The sequence below is a fragment of the Amphiprion ocellaris genome, chromosome 14, assembly GCF_022539595.1.
Source record: "Amphiprion ocellaris isolate individual 3 ecotype Okinawa chromosome 14, ASM2253959v1, whole genome shotgun sequence".
NCBI lineage: Eukaryota > Metazoa > Chordata > Actinopteri > Pomacentridae > Amphiprion > Amphiprion ocellaris.
Window position 1 is genome coordinate 27,214,814 of NC_072779.1, and position 14,714 is coordinate 27,229,527.

A 14,714-nucleotide genomic window follows, 5' to 3' on the forward strand; every position below is an offset into this window, starting at 1 on the left:
CTGGTCGGGACAAATCTGTGACCAAACATCTGGAGACGGAAACTATCACCAGTTAACCTAATCACCAGTTAAACTGGAACAGCGGCACCAATAGATGACCAGTATCCCATCATAAACTTTTGTCCACATGTTGGACCTGACTGTAAAACACACAAATGTGCAACGTAACATTCTACAGTTAATAAAGTATGGCACTGAAAATAACATGTGGTTAACAGAACAAAATCTAGCTCTCTCCAAATCAGCATCGGACACATGATTGCATCTTCTTAAATTGTTCTCCACGCAGAACCTCCTGACACTCATTATAGAGCAATGTGAAGCTCCATGATTTCTGCGTGGGTTTTCCACTCTTAAAGAGAATGAAATAGGAAAAGGGCTCGAGGACAGCCATTCTCGATGTGTTCACGGTCCAGACCAGTTCTAAACTGTTCTTTCTCGACGACTTCCAGTGTTGCAACAAATTAAAACAACAGCTGTATTTTGTATTTCGGGTTTAAAAAGCTAGAGCAAAAATCCAACACTGTGGTTTTTTTCATTAGTTAAATAATACATTTCTACATTTAGGTTTTAAAAACTGAAAAACCAAAAAACAACGCGGTTTATAGTTTAAGATTTTATTTTGAAACGGAAAAGTTAATGAGCGAACCATACACGGATTAAAAACAACTCCTCGCATCTCTTTCAAATGTGGTTTTGTTTTGTTTTTTTTCTTCATAGTTTTTATTTCTGTTCATTTTCAAAGACAATGTCAAAATACAAAGTGCTAAAAAAGGGCTTTAGCACATTTACAGGCGGAGATACAGAGTGTACAATAACAGGCTGGAAAGTGAGTGGCAGCTCAGCACCGAGAGAGAACAGAGATAAATAGTTCAGTTTCAGTGTCAGAGTAATTACTTGTCTTTCTCCCTGGTAGCTGCTGAAAGTAGGACTCTTGACCTGTGATTGTTACCCATAGTAACACAGTGGTTGTGTCATCAAGAGGAGATAGTGATTGTTCAGCTGGTTACAAATAGTCAGTTTCTGTTAATCATGTTCCTGGCACTTCTTTGATTCCCTGCTGCTTCTTTCATACTTTCTATTCCGTCCCCTTCCCAGCAGGTCAATTCACACAGCAATGCCTTACTTCTCTTAACAATAATAATCTTATCTCTGTCATCCTGTCTCCACAGACTCCTCTCTGACGGTCGGTTCTGGCTGCGATGACAACACTGTGCCACAGAAACTGCTGATTCTGGATGCTCGCTCATACACTGCTGCAGTGGCTAACCGAGCCAAGGGCGGAGGCTGTGAATGTGAAGGTTGGTGATCAGACATTTACAAAAGTTCAGTGGATTTCACTTTTTTGTCATCTGCTCAGCAATTCAAGCAGATAGAAGAAACTCAGGATAAAAGCAGAACTTTTCTGTATATTTCTATGTGAAAGGTGCTGCTCATGGTGAATCCAAAAAATCAACTTTCATCAACCTCATTTTCAGAAAGAACGGCTTCATTTTTTTGCCAAAAAAAACGCTGGTAAACCCAATGTTAACTGTCTTCCTAGAACAGTGGTTCTTAACCTTGTTGGAGGTACTGAACCCCAACAGTTTCATATGCGCATTCACCAAACCCTTCTTTATTGAAAAATAAAATATGATTTTTTTCAAATTCAAGACATAGTTATATGTTTTACTGGTGCACAATATGAACCATGCATTAACATCTCTTGTGTTCTTGTATTCCCCATCTCCATGCAGCTTAAGGAAGTGTTCCTTTAGTTTTGCCGGTGCTAGACTAGAATTGCTTAACTTGGCATTGCAAATCATGCAGATAGGACGCTGATTCCCATCACATTCCGTTATACATGTGAATCCATGTTGTACATATTCGTCTGACCACTTTCTTTTTTTGCTCAACATAGTTAGTATGGATTAAAATTAGTGATGGGACATGATTAAAAAATTTAATCTTATTAATTACAGGCTTTGTAATTAATTAATTAATTAATCGCAATTAATTGCAGTTTTGTCAAATAGCAATATTTGATACAATAAGTGAAGTTTTTCAATTCAAATAAAATTGTGGTTGACAGTTGAATCAATGAATAGACATATACGTGTTTATAATTTAAAATGTATTTTTAAAAAAAAGGAAAATTGGACATATAGCAAAAAGTGATTTTGATGACTTAAAGCCTGAATTTAGGTGTTTTTTCCATTGTATCGCTTCAGAAAGTTGAAAATCCAGAGATTCATTGTTTTCATCTTTTCTGGGTCTGATAAATGGTGGAATTTTGATGGTTCTTTTTAGAGGAATATCAATTTTTATTTATGTAATTTTTTATAAACAAAACGTTTATAATTAAGTTATTAAAAGAGATATTTTTGTTGTTTAGGTTATTCCTCCTCCAAGGAAGCAGAGCCTCAACAGAGTAAAAACTTAAACCACAAAAATGTTTCATTTCTATTTATCTGCATTTTTCATCTGTCTGCTACATTCACAGATTACTGCAAATCTAAGTGCAATTATAGCGATTTTATTCAACATTTTAAGACTTTCTGTAAACTCAAGCACTGTCTAGAAAAGTGGTCTATTATGGGATGGCTACACCATTAGCCGTTAGCATGACTCGTAGCTAACGTTAGCTCTGGTGCTAACAGCAACATGTTTTACATTGAGGTGATACCGTCGGCTTGAAGTGACGCAGAGATCAGAAAACTCTTTGTTGTACAATTTGCACACAACCAGGATTTATCCAAGCTGCCATCGGGAAGATTTTTAAAAGAAAGCCTTCTGCCCAACAAGCTCAATCTCATCTTCCTTCACTGTTCAACAGTGCCTGACTTCACTCAGTGCTTCCTGTGCTTCTTCTTCATGGTTACAAATAGACTTCAGGTTCGTTACCGCCACCTACTGGGCTGGAGTGTTCATCAGAGTTACCGGTGTGCCACAAATGAGGGAACTGAGGAGGGTGCAATTAAATGCGTTATTACAGCTAACGCGTTATTTTCGCGGTAATTAATCGAAATTAACGCGTTAAAGTCCCAGCCCTAATTAAAAATATTAAGAAAGAAATCACACGACGTACCATCACGACAGTCACAAGTCGATTACTGAGCGCACCAAATTCCCTGCAGCACAGATTGGCCAAGCAATGTAGCGTGATCACCTGCAGCAAGTGATGGCCAAGCGGAGCGTGTCATCGTGAATCATATGAGTTGGGTGTGTGTCTTGACCTCCGTCGAACCCCTGAGACTGACTCACCGAACCCCTAGGGTTCGATCGAACCCAGGAACCACTGTCCTAGAGGAAACACTGCTACCACCCCTTGGAAACAGCACAGCATCCATGTGTCAGTGTCTGGGCAAGGTGATGGCATCATAGACATATACACCCATGTATATACACATGTATATGTCTATGGATGCATCCCTTCAGCAACGACGGTGACCTGCTCCAAGATGTCGTCGGAAAAAAAAAGATTGTCCTGCAGGATAAAAGAAAATGTCAGACAGAGTTTGTCCTGACGATACTCCTTGTGTAACAGAGGCTCAACAGCTCTCTCTCTCTCTGGCGATGTTGTTGTGAATTTATAGTTTCACACAACAGACTAATGTATTTCACAGTTCGTCTTCGAACTTGAATTCACTTTTCAGTTTCTCTTCTCAACATATTAGTTCAATTTTCCAATTCAAACCTGACGTAGCTAGCACCATGCTACCTGTCCGAGCTACGTGTTCTCCCTCCCTCGACTGTGTAGGAAAAGGGAAAAAACTTATGCACGCACATAACGTAACTTGCTCAAGGTGCGTTCGTGGAACCTCTGTAAAATTATGCACACGTAAAGCAGCACGCTGGCGATGCATTCAAGGAACCTCTGTCATTTTGTGTAACAGAAAATAGCACGTTACACATCATTTGAACTACCTACAAACATTTCCATTTTTGTTAGTGTTGGAATGCAGTTGGCATGACTTTTAGAAATCAGCTAGTTTAGAGTTCAGTGATGTTGACTTCAAAAATTATTTGATGTGTGCAGCTTTTTATCACACATCTGTTTAAAAAAGTGCTGCTTTATAGACTGGAACAATGGCCTTTCTCTCCACTTCCATTTGTACAGCACAACAGTCCAATTTGACAAGTGGAAAAGATTACTGCTACCTGTGGCTGCACACAATCACTTTTAAAGTTGGCAACTGACCTCTAAGTTACTCATCTACAGATTGTCTTATGACCTTAATCAGAGTTTTTTGTTTTGTTGTATTTAGAGTACTACCCCAACTGTGAGGTAATGTTCATGGGAATGGCAAACATTCATGCCATCCGGAATAGTTTCCACGCTGTCAGGACTGTCTGCAGTCAGATCCCGGATCCAGGAAAGTAAGTTGATCAGTTTAACCTTTCTCTCTGCCCTCGTTTGCACCTCCCTCCCCCTCCCCTGTTTTCATGGCTTCACCCCTCAGTAAGGTGACACCAGACAGCGATGGGAACAGTCCAGTTCCGTTCCTGTTGGGCTAGCTAGCTGTCTGTCTACTGTACGCATCAACAGTGCTTACGTGTGGTGCGGGTATCCCTTGTTTACATGTTTTTCAGTGCCAGCTGTGTGTTCTGTCACTGTCTGTCTGTTACATGTAGGTTTATGTGTATGGTTCATAGGTTAACCCAGTTGTCATTGTCACATGTTATTTTAAGGTGTGTTGTTATTCCGATTGTGGTGTATAATGACGCAGAGAGGCCTACACAGAAATAGGTCAGAGTGCCCCTGCACTTAGCCCTAAAAATCCTTGTCCAACATTACCCAGAGTAACACAAGCTTATGTGCTTATACAGTTTGTAGACTCCAGATCACATCAATCGTTACATATTTTCTTATAGATTATTGGTTGTCTAAGCGGTAGATTATTGGTTATCTAAGCAGTCCAGTCTTGTGTTTCCAGCTGGCTTTCAGCACTCGAAAGCACCCGGTGGCTGCAGCACCTGTCCGTCATGCTGAAGGCTGCCACTCTGGTGTGTTCAGCGGTGGAACGGGAAGGCCGTCCTGTCTTGGTACACTGCTCAGATGGATGGGACCGCACACCCCAGATTGTTGCACTCGCCAAGATCCTGCTGGACCCCTACTACAGAACATTAGAGGTGAGAATGCGCAGTTTAGTTTTCTCATTTCTAGTCATTTTTTTAAACATGTATTTGGTTGTAAGTCGCACATGAGCATAATCTTCCAAATGCACGATGAAGCATGATTTTTGTTGCAATCTTTTATTACTTCAGTACTGACTGCCATGTCATTCGCAGGGTTTCCAGGTGCTTGTCGAGACTGAGTGGTTAGACTTTGGTCATAAGTTTGGGGACCGCTGTGGCCACCAGGAGAACACCGACGATGTGAGTGAGCAGTGTCCCGTCTTCCTGCAGTGGCTAGACTGTGTTCACCAGCTGCTCAAACAGTTCCCCTGCCTGTTTGAGTTCAATGAGGCCTTCCTGGTGGGTGGCTGTTTAGTACTCTCTGCTGCTCTTTGTCTTTCTTACAGTGCTTGTATGCATTTTCTTGTGACTGTTTCACCTTGAGGTGTGAAACATTTGATGAACACATTCATATGTCAGTCATCAATTAGCTGTAACACAGATTATGTACAGATTGTTATGTGCATCATTGCTGTTACAAAAGGCCTGACTTGATGTGTTTTCCTTGGATATCCAGGTCAAGTTGGTGCAGCACACATACTCGTGTCTTTACGGTACGTTTCTGTGTAACAATGCTCGTGAGAGGGAAGCGAGGAACATCTACAAACGCACCTGCTCTGTCTGGTCCCTGCTTCGCACAGGAAACAAGAACTTCCAGAACTTCCTCTACATCCCCAGTCATGATATGGTACCTTCAAGTTTCACATTTTCACATTCACCTTTTTGTTATTGTGCTACCACTTAAATGCAGTTATATCTGGAGGTTGCCTCCCTGTGTTTGCCGCTGAGCCTTTCTCTTGGTCAGGGAAAAGGTGACTTGGTTATAATTTTAGATCTGTAGCACACATTTTCAAATCTGTAGTCATAGTTCTCTTAGATCCTGTGCAGAATAAGTAGTTTGATTAATGCATAGCATGACTCTAATTTTAACTCCCAAACTGTCCTTTTGATAAAAGATTGAAAGCACAAGATTAAATTTATCCTTCTTTTCTCTGACACCCTTTCTGATCCCTGCTCACAGAGAATTATGTGATCATTATGCACAGTTCTTAAAGCATAGCAGACACTGTCACTACCATTTATTGACCTTCTGGGATTGTCGTTGTCACTTGTTTGTCTGCCAGGTGCTGCAGCCAGTCTGCCATACTCGGGCACTACAGCTGTGGACAGCTGTGTACCTGCCCACCTCCTCCCCCTGCACTGCTGTGGATGATTCTGTGGAGCTCTACCTCCCCCTAAGCGTCACAGGGGACGAGCTCACCTCCCGTTCCCTGGACAGGTAACGCTTGTTTGATACTAATCTGATTACTTTTACAGAGATGCAAGCTGCCCTCTAGAGTTCCAAATGGAGAATTGTATCCTTGCTATTTCTGCACATCTGGAAAAATATAATCTTTCTGATTTCCAGACTTCCCAAGACCCGCTCCATGGACAACCTACTTTCAGCTTTTGAGAACGGGGTGCCTCTGACTCGTACATCCAGTGACCCTAATCTCAATAAGCACTGCCAGGAGGGTCGCCCTGCAATGGAGCCCTCACCTGCAATGGAAGAGCCCTCTGCAGACCACTCAGACGAGGCAACATCTGACACTGGAGTGGACAGTGCTGAGCAGCAGTCTGTACATCAGAGTGCTGCCAAGACCCCAGAGAGTGTCCCAGGTGCAGAGTCCTCTGAAGACACACTGGAGGAGTGCTGTCTTACCACACAGCCTCTGCCTTCTGTGCCCCTTCCACCTGTCCCTGTCACTGACATCACAATCGCTCACACTGCCTTATCCACACCTGTCCTCCAACAAGCTCTGCCACAGTTCACAAATCCTCCACTCCCACTACCTCCACTGGAGGCTGAGAGCCCCTGTAGGACTGCTGAGAACACCATGTCACCCACTCATAAATCAGAGCCGTGCTTACCACTGCCCTGCAAGAGCATTCAGTCTGCAGCAAACACACCCACCCCACTGCTTAACGGACACATTGATGGTCAGGAAAACGGCCTCTCCGAATCTGCCACCCTGCTGGCTCTGAAGCAGCTAACACCACTCCTTCCCCTGGAGGACTCCACTGAGACTCTCACAGGTGAGGGAGAGTTTCCACCCATCTTGCCTTCCACAGTGACCCAGGATCTTTGCCAGGATCAAATCACCGATAAGGAGCTGCCTGAGCTTCAGCCACAAGCTCAACCCCAGAAAGAGAACATGAGACCAGATGTCATGAAAGGAAGAGAGCGTCTGTTGGCTGTTGCACCAGCTCCTGTAGACTGCACCCCGGTAACTGCTCGCCATGTCATCTCCCAGAGCCAATTCTCAGACCTGTCACTGCTCAGCTCCCACTGGGAAAGTGTTCAGGGTCTGGTCCAGTCTGCCTGCAGCACTGCCAGCCATTCTGGTATCAGCAGGGCCCTACAGCCCAACATTTACCAGAGCCGCCGGCTAGCCAGTAAACTCCTTCGTGCCCACGGCTTCGCCATCCCCAGTGGTTCACAGTGTTGCCGCAGGGAGGCTCTCTGTTGTCCCAGCAGCCCTCTGCAGGCTGGATGGCTGTCTGCTGCCAGGAGTGCAGGCTACACCGGTCTGTGTGGACCCGCCGCTGCTGCCATCCACAGCTATTCCCTGGCAGGTCATCAGCTCCTGCCGGCATCATATTCCTCACCCTCTGCCTCCAGCTCCCCTCCACCACCCCATGCCCCAGCCTACCTTGATGACGACGGGCTGCCAGTGCCAATGGATGCTGTGCAGCAGAGACTGCGACAGATCGAGGCAGGTTACAAGCAGGAGGTGGAGGTGCTGCGGCAGCAGGTGCGACAGCTGCAGATGAGGCTGGAGAGTAAACAGTATGGCACCCCTCCCTCAGAGCCAGACATCGACTATGAGGATGATATTGTGAGTAGCTTTTCCTTGGATGGCGTTTAATTTATTCTGTCTGCAGTGTTTTTTAAATTAAGTATTTCCTCTAGATTATCTCCACAAGTGTTCGCTTATTTCTGTCTGCCTTCTGGTCTCATCCTGTCCTCTGTCGTTCAGACATGTCTGCGGGAGTCCGACAACAGCAATGAAGAGGATTCTCTGTCCACCCACAGTGAGGACCGTCTGTCAGAGGGCAGCTGGGATCGAGTGGAGCGCAAGGACACTGAGGTCAGCATCCTTTTGAGCTTAAGCACCTAATATAGCTCCTGTCTCCACTTCCTCCTTCCCTTCACCTGCATGTCCAGGAGCACCTCTTAATATCACACATGGTGTGTGTGTGTGTGTGTGTGTGTGTGTGTGTGCGCGTGTGTGTGCGCGTGTGTGCGTATGTAGGTCACGAGGTGGGTGCCCGACCACATGGCTTCCCATTGTTTCAACTGTGACTGTGAGTTCTGGATAGCAAAGAGGCGTCACCATTGCAGGTGGGGCTTCACTGTGGTTTTCTTACTCTAATCAGCACATGAATGTCTGTATGTATCTGTAAATATCACATCCCTACAAATGACAAAGATAACAGAGAAACAGCCTGGTTGTGAAATATCGAAGAACCTTTTTCAGTTTGATCACAAACGCAGTGACTGAACAGGGTTGGAGTAAATATGCACTGTTGGAGACAATCAGACCTCAAGTCAGAGTTTAGAGATACAAATTACAGAAGTGAGCCGTGTGCTCATTTTATAAGAGCTCAGAATAATTCTCATGTCTAATATATTTATAATTCATGGCTAAGGAGTTTTCACTATCAAGTGATTGATGGTTATTCCTTCTATTTACTTTAAAGACGAATCAGTCATCGAGTGATAGTGCTAAAATACAGCCCATAATACTGCTCATAATTGCATGACAGACCTCACTTGTGTCGGAAATGTGTCCCCCATACCATATAACATCTTCAATTCTTTTGATAACATGCTTTCAAATGATTGGGAATTGACTTTGTTCCAGTAAGGTGGATGGCTGGGGGATTTGATTCACTACATTGCAACGGAGACAAAGCAAGTGGTGTATGTGTTTCCTCCTACTCATTCATTTCTTTTATTTATCCATAAATAATTAAATTCAATTTTATTTTATTTATATAGTGCCAATCATAGGTCAAATTGTCTCAAGACGCTTTACAGAACCCATATGCCTGAATACTTTATGCTATTTATTTTAGTGTAATGTTATGGTGAGTTACTGCTAACCAAGAAGTAAAAGAAGTCATTCATTTTATAAGAAAACGAAGTTTGAACAAAAACAAGAGTCATTCAGGAATCTGTACCCAGCAGTTTTGATGATTAAATCTTGTCAATTATCAAAACTGTAATGTAATATAATTCTGTCAAAGGATTTACTACACTGAAGCAGATCTCTCACTATAGTTCCCACAGTGTCTCTTTTTAAAGAAATACCACAAAAAAGTTGAGACATTTGAAGAGGCATTTTTATTTACTTTCTTACTGAGAGCAAGAGGAGAAACTTCAGTCATCAGACTGTTTTCCCCAACATAACACAAATATTGGATTTTTTTTCTTAATCTGGCTCAGTGAGTTTTAGAGGTGTCAGTATGCAGATTTTATTACCTTTTAATGAGGTCAGTCAAGCTGTTTCCCTGTGTTTTTAGTTGTTGTGCTAAGCCAAACTAACCAGCTGTAACTTTATATTTAGAATACACTATTAATCTCATCATCTAATTCTCAACAAGAAAGAAAATAGGTACATTTCATAAACGTTGAACTGGACCTTTTGGTGTTTAGATTTTATTATCTTCATTTATTTTCTTTAGTGGTAGATGCCTCAAGATGAGGTGTAAAAACATTCATGTTTCTTTATTCACTATTTAAACTAATCAGATCAAATAATCATGGATCCAGGAGAGCTTTCAGTTTCCTTTCAGACAGTTTTTTTTTTGGGAACATCCATCATTCTCTCAGCACTCGTTGCTGCGGTGTGATTCGTCCAAAGCAGCAGCCTTGCAGTTAAAACACACACATTGTTTAGTATTTTTCAGGCAATAAGCCAAACTTCAGTTTCAGAATCAAAGGCTCTTGACTTATCATAAAATGATTTATATGCTCTACTAAGGAACCGAGACAAATTGCAGAACAATGTGTGTACAGCAGATAACATATTCTAGAGTATGAATAGTTAACTATTAGACACTTTCTGTACGTGTAGCTAAGATGATGCTAACAGCAGATTTCCAATAAGTGTCAAACAGAACAAACTGTGACAATCTAGTTTGACGGAGTTAAGCAAAACACCAGTCCTTCAGTGTTTTACATTTCACATTTCATTAAGGTGGTTGAGTCTTTGGATAAGTGTGGGTAGAGGAGGCCCCTAAAATGTTGTGATTAAGGATATAATTCACAGCAGGAGGACAGTAAAGTAGATGAGCTTTATCAACAGTGAAGCATAAATCTTTACTTGCTCTACAGCTGATCAGTCACTGCCTGTTGGATTGATCCTGCACAAATTCTTTTGCTGTTAAACGCATAAGCTGCCTTTTTTAGATTGTCCAGCTTGCGATGTTCTGCTTTAATGCAGCAAACATCTCATGTTCTAAAATGCATGCTAAAATCTAAATTGTTTTTGTTTTGCAGCATTACAGATTTGGTATTTAAATTGTCTGAAATTTTTAACCACCAAAGCACTCAGATTTGAAAGTTGTTTTGATTTGAACTGATGTTTCAAATGAAGGCAGTCATGAATAAAGTCATGTAGATTACCACACACAGCATCAAAAATACACCATTAACTTTGAAGGCAATTTACTGGTGCAGCTGTATATAGTTGAATAATTGCATTCCTGCACGTTTAATGTTTTAGTTTAATGTTTTAGTCCAAGTTGCCAGTTACAATGAGCAAAACTGTTACTCACTAGAATTTTTATCAATACTCAACTTACATTCATTTACATTTCATATTACAGCATATTATTGTCACCGTAGAATATATATTAGAGTTAACCTTATGGTCCTAACTTCAGTGTATATTCTTGTTTGTTTTTTGTTTATGTGAAATTTCCTTTTAGGTTTGATATAGTATTTTAATAATCATATTTTTCTGTGTGCACATTCTTTCCAGGAACTGTGGTAATGTGTTCTGTAAAGACTGTTGCCATCTGAAGCTGCCCATTCCTGACCAGCAGCTGTACGACCCGGTGTTGGTCTGCAACACCTGCTATGATCTGCTGCTAGAGTCCCGCACCCGCGAGATCCGCAGCCAGCAGCTTAAGAAGGCCATCGCCACAGCCTCCAGCTGAGAGAAGCACAGCATAGCATGACCCACCTCAGCTCTGTTCTGCTCGTTTTGGAATGATGAGCTGAGCACCTCGTTGTAGACCTGACCTGTTGTAGTTTTGGCTGCGGGAGCAGGGGATGAGGAGGAACTGTTAACGTTTTCGGAGGCTCGGTTTAGAAATGGAGATGCACAGAGACTGGGAAAGGGAACGTCTGAGTTCGAGGCATGTTAGCAGGTGTTGACGGTGGTTGGTGGGGGTTTCTACAGAACAAACCCTCCTGTGCAAAGACATTTATCAGTCTGGAGCGCTGCAGCGTCCTGCTGCCTCCACACGGCTCAGTCCTCTGGAGGTGCCCTGTCCGGGACACATGTCCAACCTGTCCACTCACCTTTAGTACCAAACACCTCCTGACAGACACGTCTCGCACTTCGGAGGACAATCGCTCATCCTTCCACGTGTTGGAGACTCCAAAGCCTTTACCTGTACTACTGGAGGCTTTCAACTTTAAAAGAAAAAGAATTGCTGCTATAGTATTTAAAAATCTAATTTTGTATTCTTATTTTGTGCACTACTAGCTGTTATGTATTTGAGGGAATTTGAGACCAAACTTGAGTAAAAGGGAGAAATCTGCTGTTTACTTTGCCGTTGCATCTTTATTTCTTGGAGCCTGAATGTAACATGTAATAGGTAACTGGATCGAGTTTAGGTTCATGTTCATGTGCATTTGGTAGGTCGTATATATGTTCATTGCTGCAATGTGTTCTCAAAATTCTGTATATGCACAATGTGGTTCTGTCTTTATCAATGCTTTTCTCCAGTATAGCCATGTTGCGACATTAGACGTTGTGAGGACTGTGTTCGGACACACTGGTGCAACACTGCGTGTTTGTGGCAATGTGTGCTTGATGTAATCAGAGGAAGAGGACCGAATTAAGTTGGGAGACAGCAGGTTTCTGTGACGTTTTCTGATGGAAGAAAAAGTCTTTTGAAAGTACTGATGGTTTCTGTGATGTGACTGAGGGAATTTCCTAAAGGTTTCTGCTGACATTCTTGTGATTGAGCAGCTTCGTGTCCACATAAAGCTTAATGTCCATCTGACTGATGACTCCTCCTCAGATTGTTAACCAGCAGTGCTGACTGCTGGGGAAAGACTGAACAGAGTGATTGCAGTTTTTGTTCTGTTAGGGGACGTCCCCTTTTTAAAAAATGTGTTTTTGTCTACTGATTGTTCGTTGAGACAATAGTGCCATATTTTGTTTTGTCTATTTTTGAAGCCTTTTTCTTTCTTTTGGATGGCAGCAGGTTTCTAATTGGCCACCTCTGTATGTTTTAACGGTACGGATAGTTAGCTGCTTAACAACACTGAGGCGATGAAAGATTAACAGATGGTTATTTGGTAATGAGGCTAACCACATCAGCGGATGATGGAATATCACTGAATTAGTCGACCTTTATGGTTATCCGTCGTTTAACATTTGGGATTTTGTGAACGGTGTTAATGAAGTCAAAATCTTTAAGAGGAGCTCGGAAATGTAACATACATAGTTATCTGATCCGTAGTGGCGACTAAAACCTGTCACTTAATGAATAATTGTTGTAAAGAAATGCACTGTAAAAGTTAAATCCCATGGGTTAAAATAAAAGATTATATCATGCATCTCTTTTCTGTGCTGGTTATTTACTTGTTCTGAGGAAAAAGTATTAAAACACATTTAGATTTTCACTCTTAATTTGTTTCATGAAAGCGAACAAAGCTTCAGAAGTGGTGCTCTTGCCAACAGATCAGAATAAATCCATCAACATGGGCATGAGTAAGAAACTGTTCACAAGAAGGTGAAATGCAAGAGAAAAAAATATTTCCAAGTGAGCCACAGATCAAGACAAGGATAGAAAGTTCAGACAACCAATGAAACAACCTGCAAACCGATAAAAGAACATGCAGAGCCAGAATCAAAAGTGCCACAGTTCTTATAGTGTGACTAGAACTTTGAGAACAAGATGTAAAGCTGATGAAGGTCACTGTAGAATACCACAGGGTGGATCTCTAAGATGGAGAGATCATAAACCACACCTGCATTTATTATTTAGACTGTTGTAGTTTTCATAGTGTCAGATACTTTGTGTTAGTGCTTATGTGATCAGAATCCATTTCTTGATGTTTTTGAAAAGCAGAAGTGGAAAAACACTACACTTACCAAAGTACTCTGCAGTTCTGAGGTACTTCTGCCTTATTTAAAGTATTTGATGCCACTGCAGGGCATTACATGTCAGAGGAAGATATTAGACTTTTTACTGTACTTGTCATAAGATTATTAACTTAATACATTTTAAAACCAGTAATGAACATACAAATCTGGATTGTCTTCAGTTGCTTTCCATTGTTTTCATGCATACTGAAGATATTTTAGCTTTCTATTTATTTAGTAAAATTACTGTGTATTTTTTCCCTTTTTTGAACATTTTAAGTAGGAAGATACATCAGTTGTGTGATTATGAATGGTTAGGCAGGGTTAGGGTGAGGTATAGGTGTAGGGCTTCCCAAACTTTACAGCCCCAGATGCCTAAAACAACACTTACAACTTCCACTATCCCCAGATGGAGGTCGATTTCATACTATTTTTATTTTTTTAAATCAATTATTACAAAAAGATGCAATCCGTAATTATTTTAGTGTTTCATTTGATTTCTGAAAGTCGCGATCCCCAGTTTTTGTCTTACAACCCGCCAGTGTCCTGTCCCCACCTCAGGAACCACTGCTGTAGCAAACCAAAAGTAGAATCAAGATCTGCACGTAAGTGATTGTGCACAGTGACATTTAAACATTTCAGCAAAGGAATTTTAAATTGAACACTTTTTTCTGTGATTTTAATACTTCTACTTGCACACTGAAACACATCACAGTCATGGTAGAAGCACCAGGGTTTTTCCTGCATCCGTCCACCAGATGGAGATTTTTCATCAGGAGAAACACTAAGAAGAGCTGCCGCAACCAGAACAGCAATTTCAGCCAGTCATAGTCACTGAATAATGTCACACTTACAGATTACTTTATTTCGTCCCTTTCTCTGGTACAGACAAAGTGAAGTTCCTTCTTATTAAGGAGCCAACTGTCACTTCCTCTGTAGTTTAAAATGATGTCGATGTTAAAAATGAAATGATGATTCAGAAATCTGCAGTGTTGTGCTATTCCTAATGTTTTATATATTTCCTTGATGCTTCCACACACACATATCTGTGTAAAGGCAAGACCTTCACATACCTTCATAGCCAGTTTTTCATACTAATCAAATTCTTGGTAAAAGTTTTCAAGAAAACCAATACAAGCTAAACTATGTTTTTGTTGCAGGAACTGTACTCACTCAGCATGA

The 14,714-nt window shown here is 41.5% G+C and overlaps 1 protein-coding gene across 5 annotated transcripts in view; it reads left to right on the forward strand.

Moving 5' to 3' along the window:
* Positions 1-13,001, forward strand: part of mtmr4 (myotubularin related protein 4) — a 63,658-nt gene extending 50,657 nt beyond the window's left edge. For all 5 annotated transcript variants that reach the window (XM_023269331.3, XM_055017097.1, XM_023269332.3 and 2 more), the window contains 10 exons: positions 1,173-1,301; positions 4,248-4,359; positions 4,917-5,112; positions 5,272-5,457; positions 5,675-5,845; positions 6,282-6,436; positions 6,566-8,036; positions 8,178-8,288; positions 8,454-8,542; positions 11,190-13,001. In XM_023269331.3, the coding sequence (XP_023125099.1) occupies positions 1,173-1,301; positions 4,248-4,359; positions 4,917-5,112; positions 5,272-5,457; positions 5,675-5,845; positions 6,282-6,436; positions 6,566-8,036; positions 8,178-8,288; positions 8,454-8,542; positions 11,190-11,367 (2,798 nt within the window). In that variant the 3' untranslated portion in view covers positions 11,368-13,001. The remainder of the gene's footprint in view (positions 1-1,172; positions 1,302-4,247; positions 4,360-4,916; positions 5,113-5,271; positions 5,458-5,674; positions 5,846-6,281; positions 6,437-6,565; positions 8,037-8,177; positions 8,289-8,453; positions 8,543-11,189) is intronic.
* Positions 13,002-14,714: the final 1,713 nt, after the last annotated feature.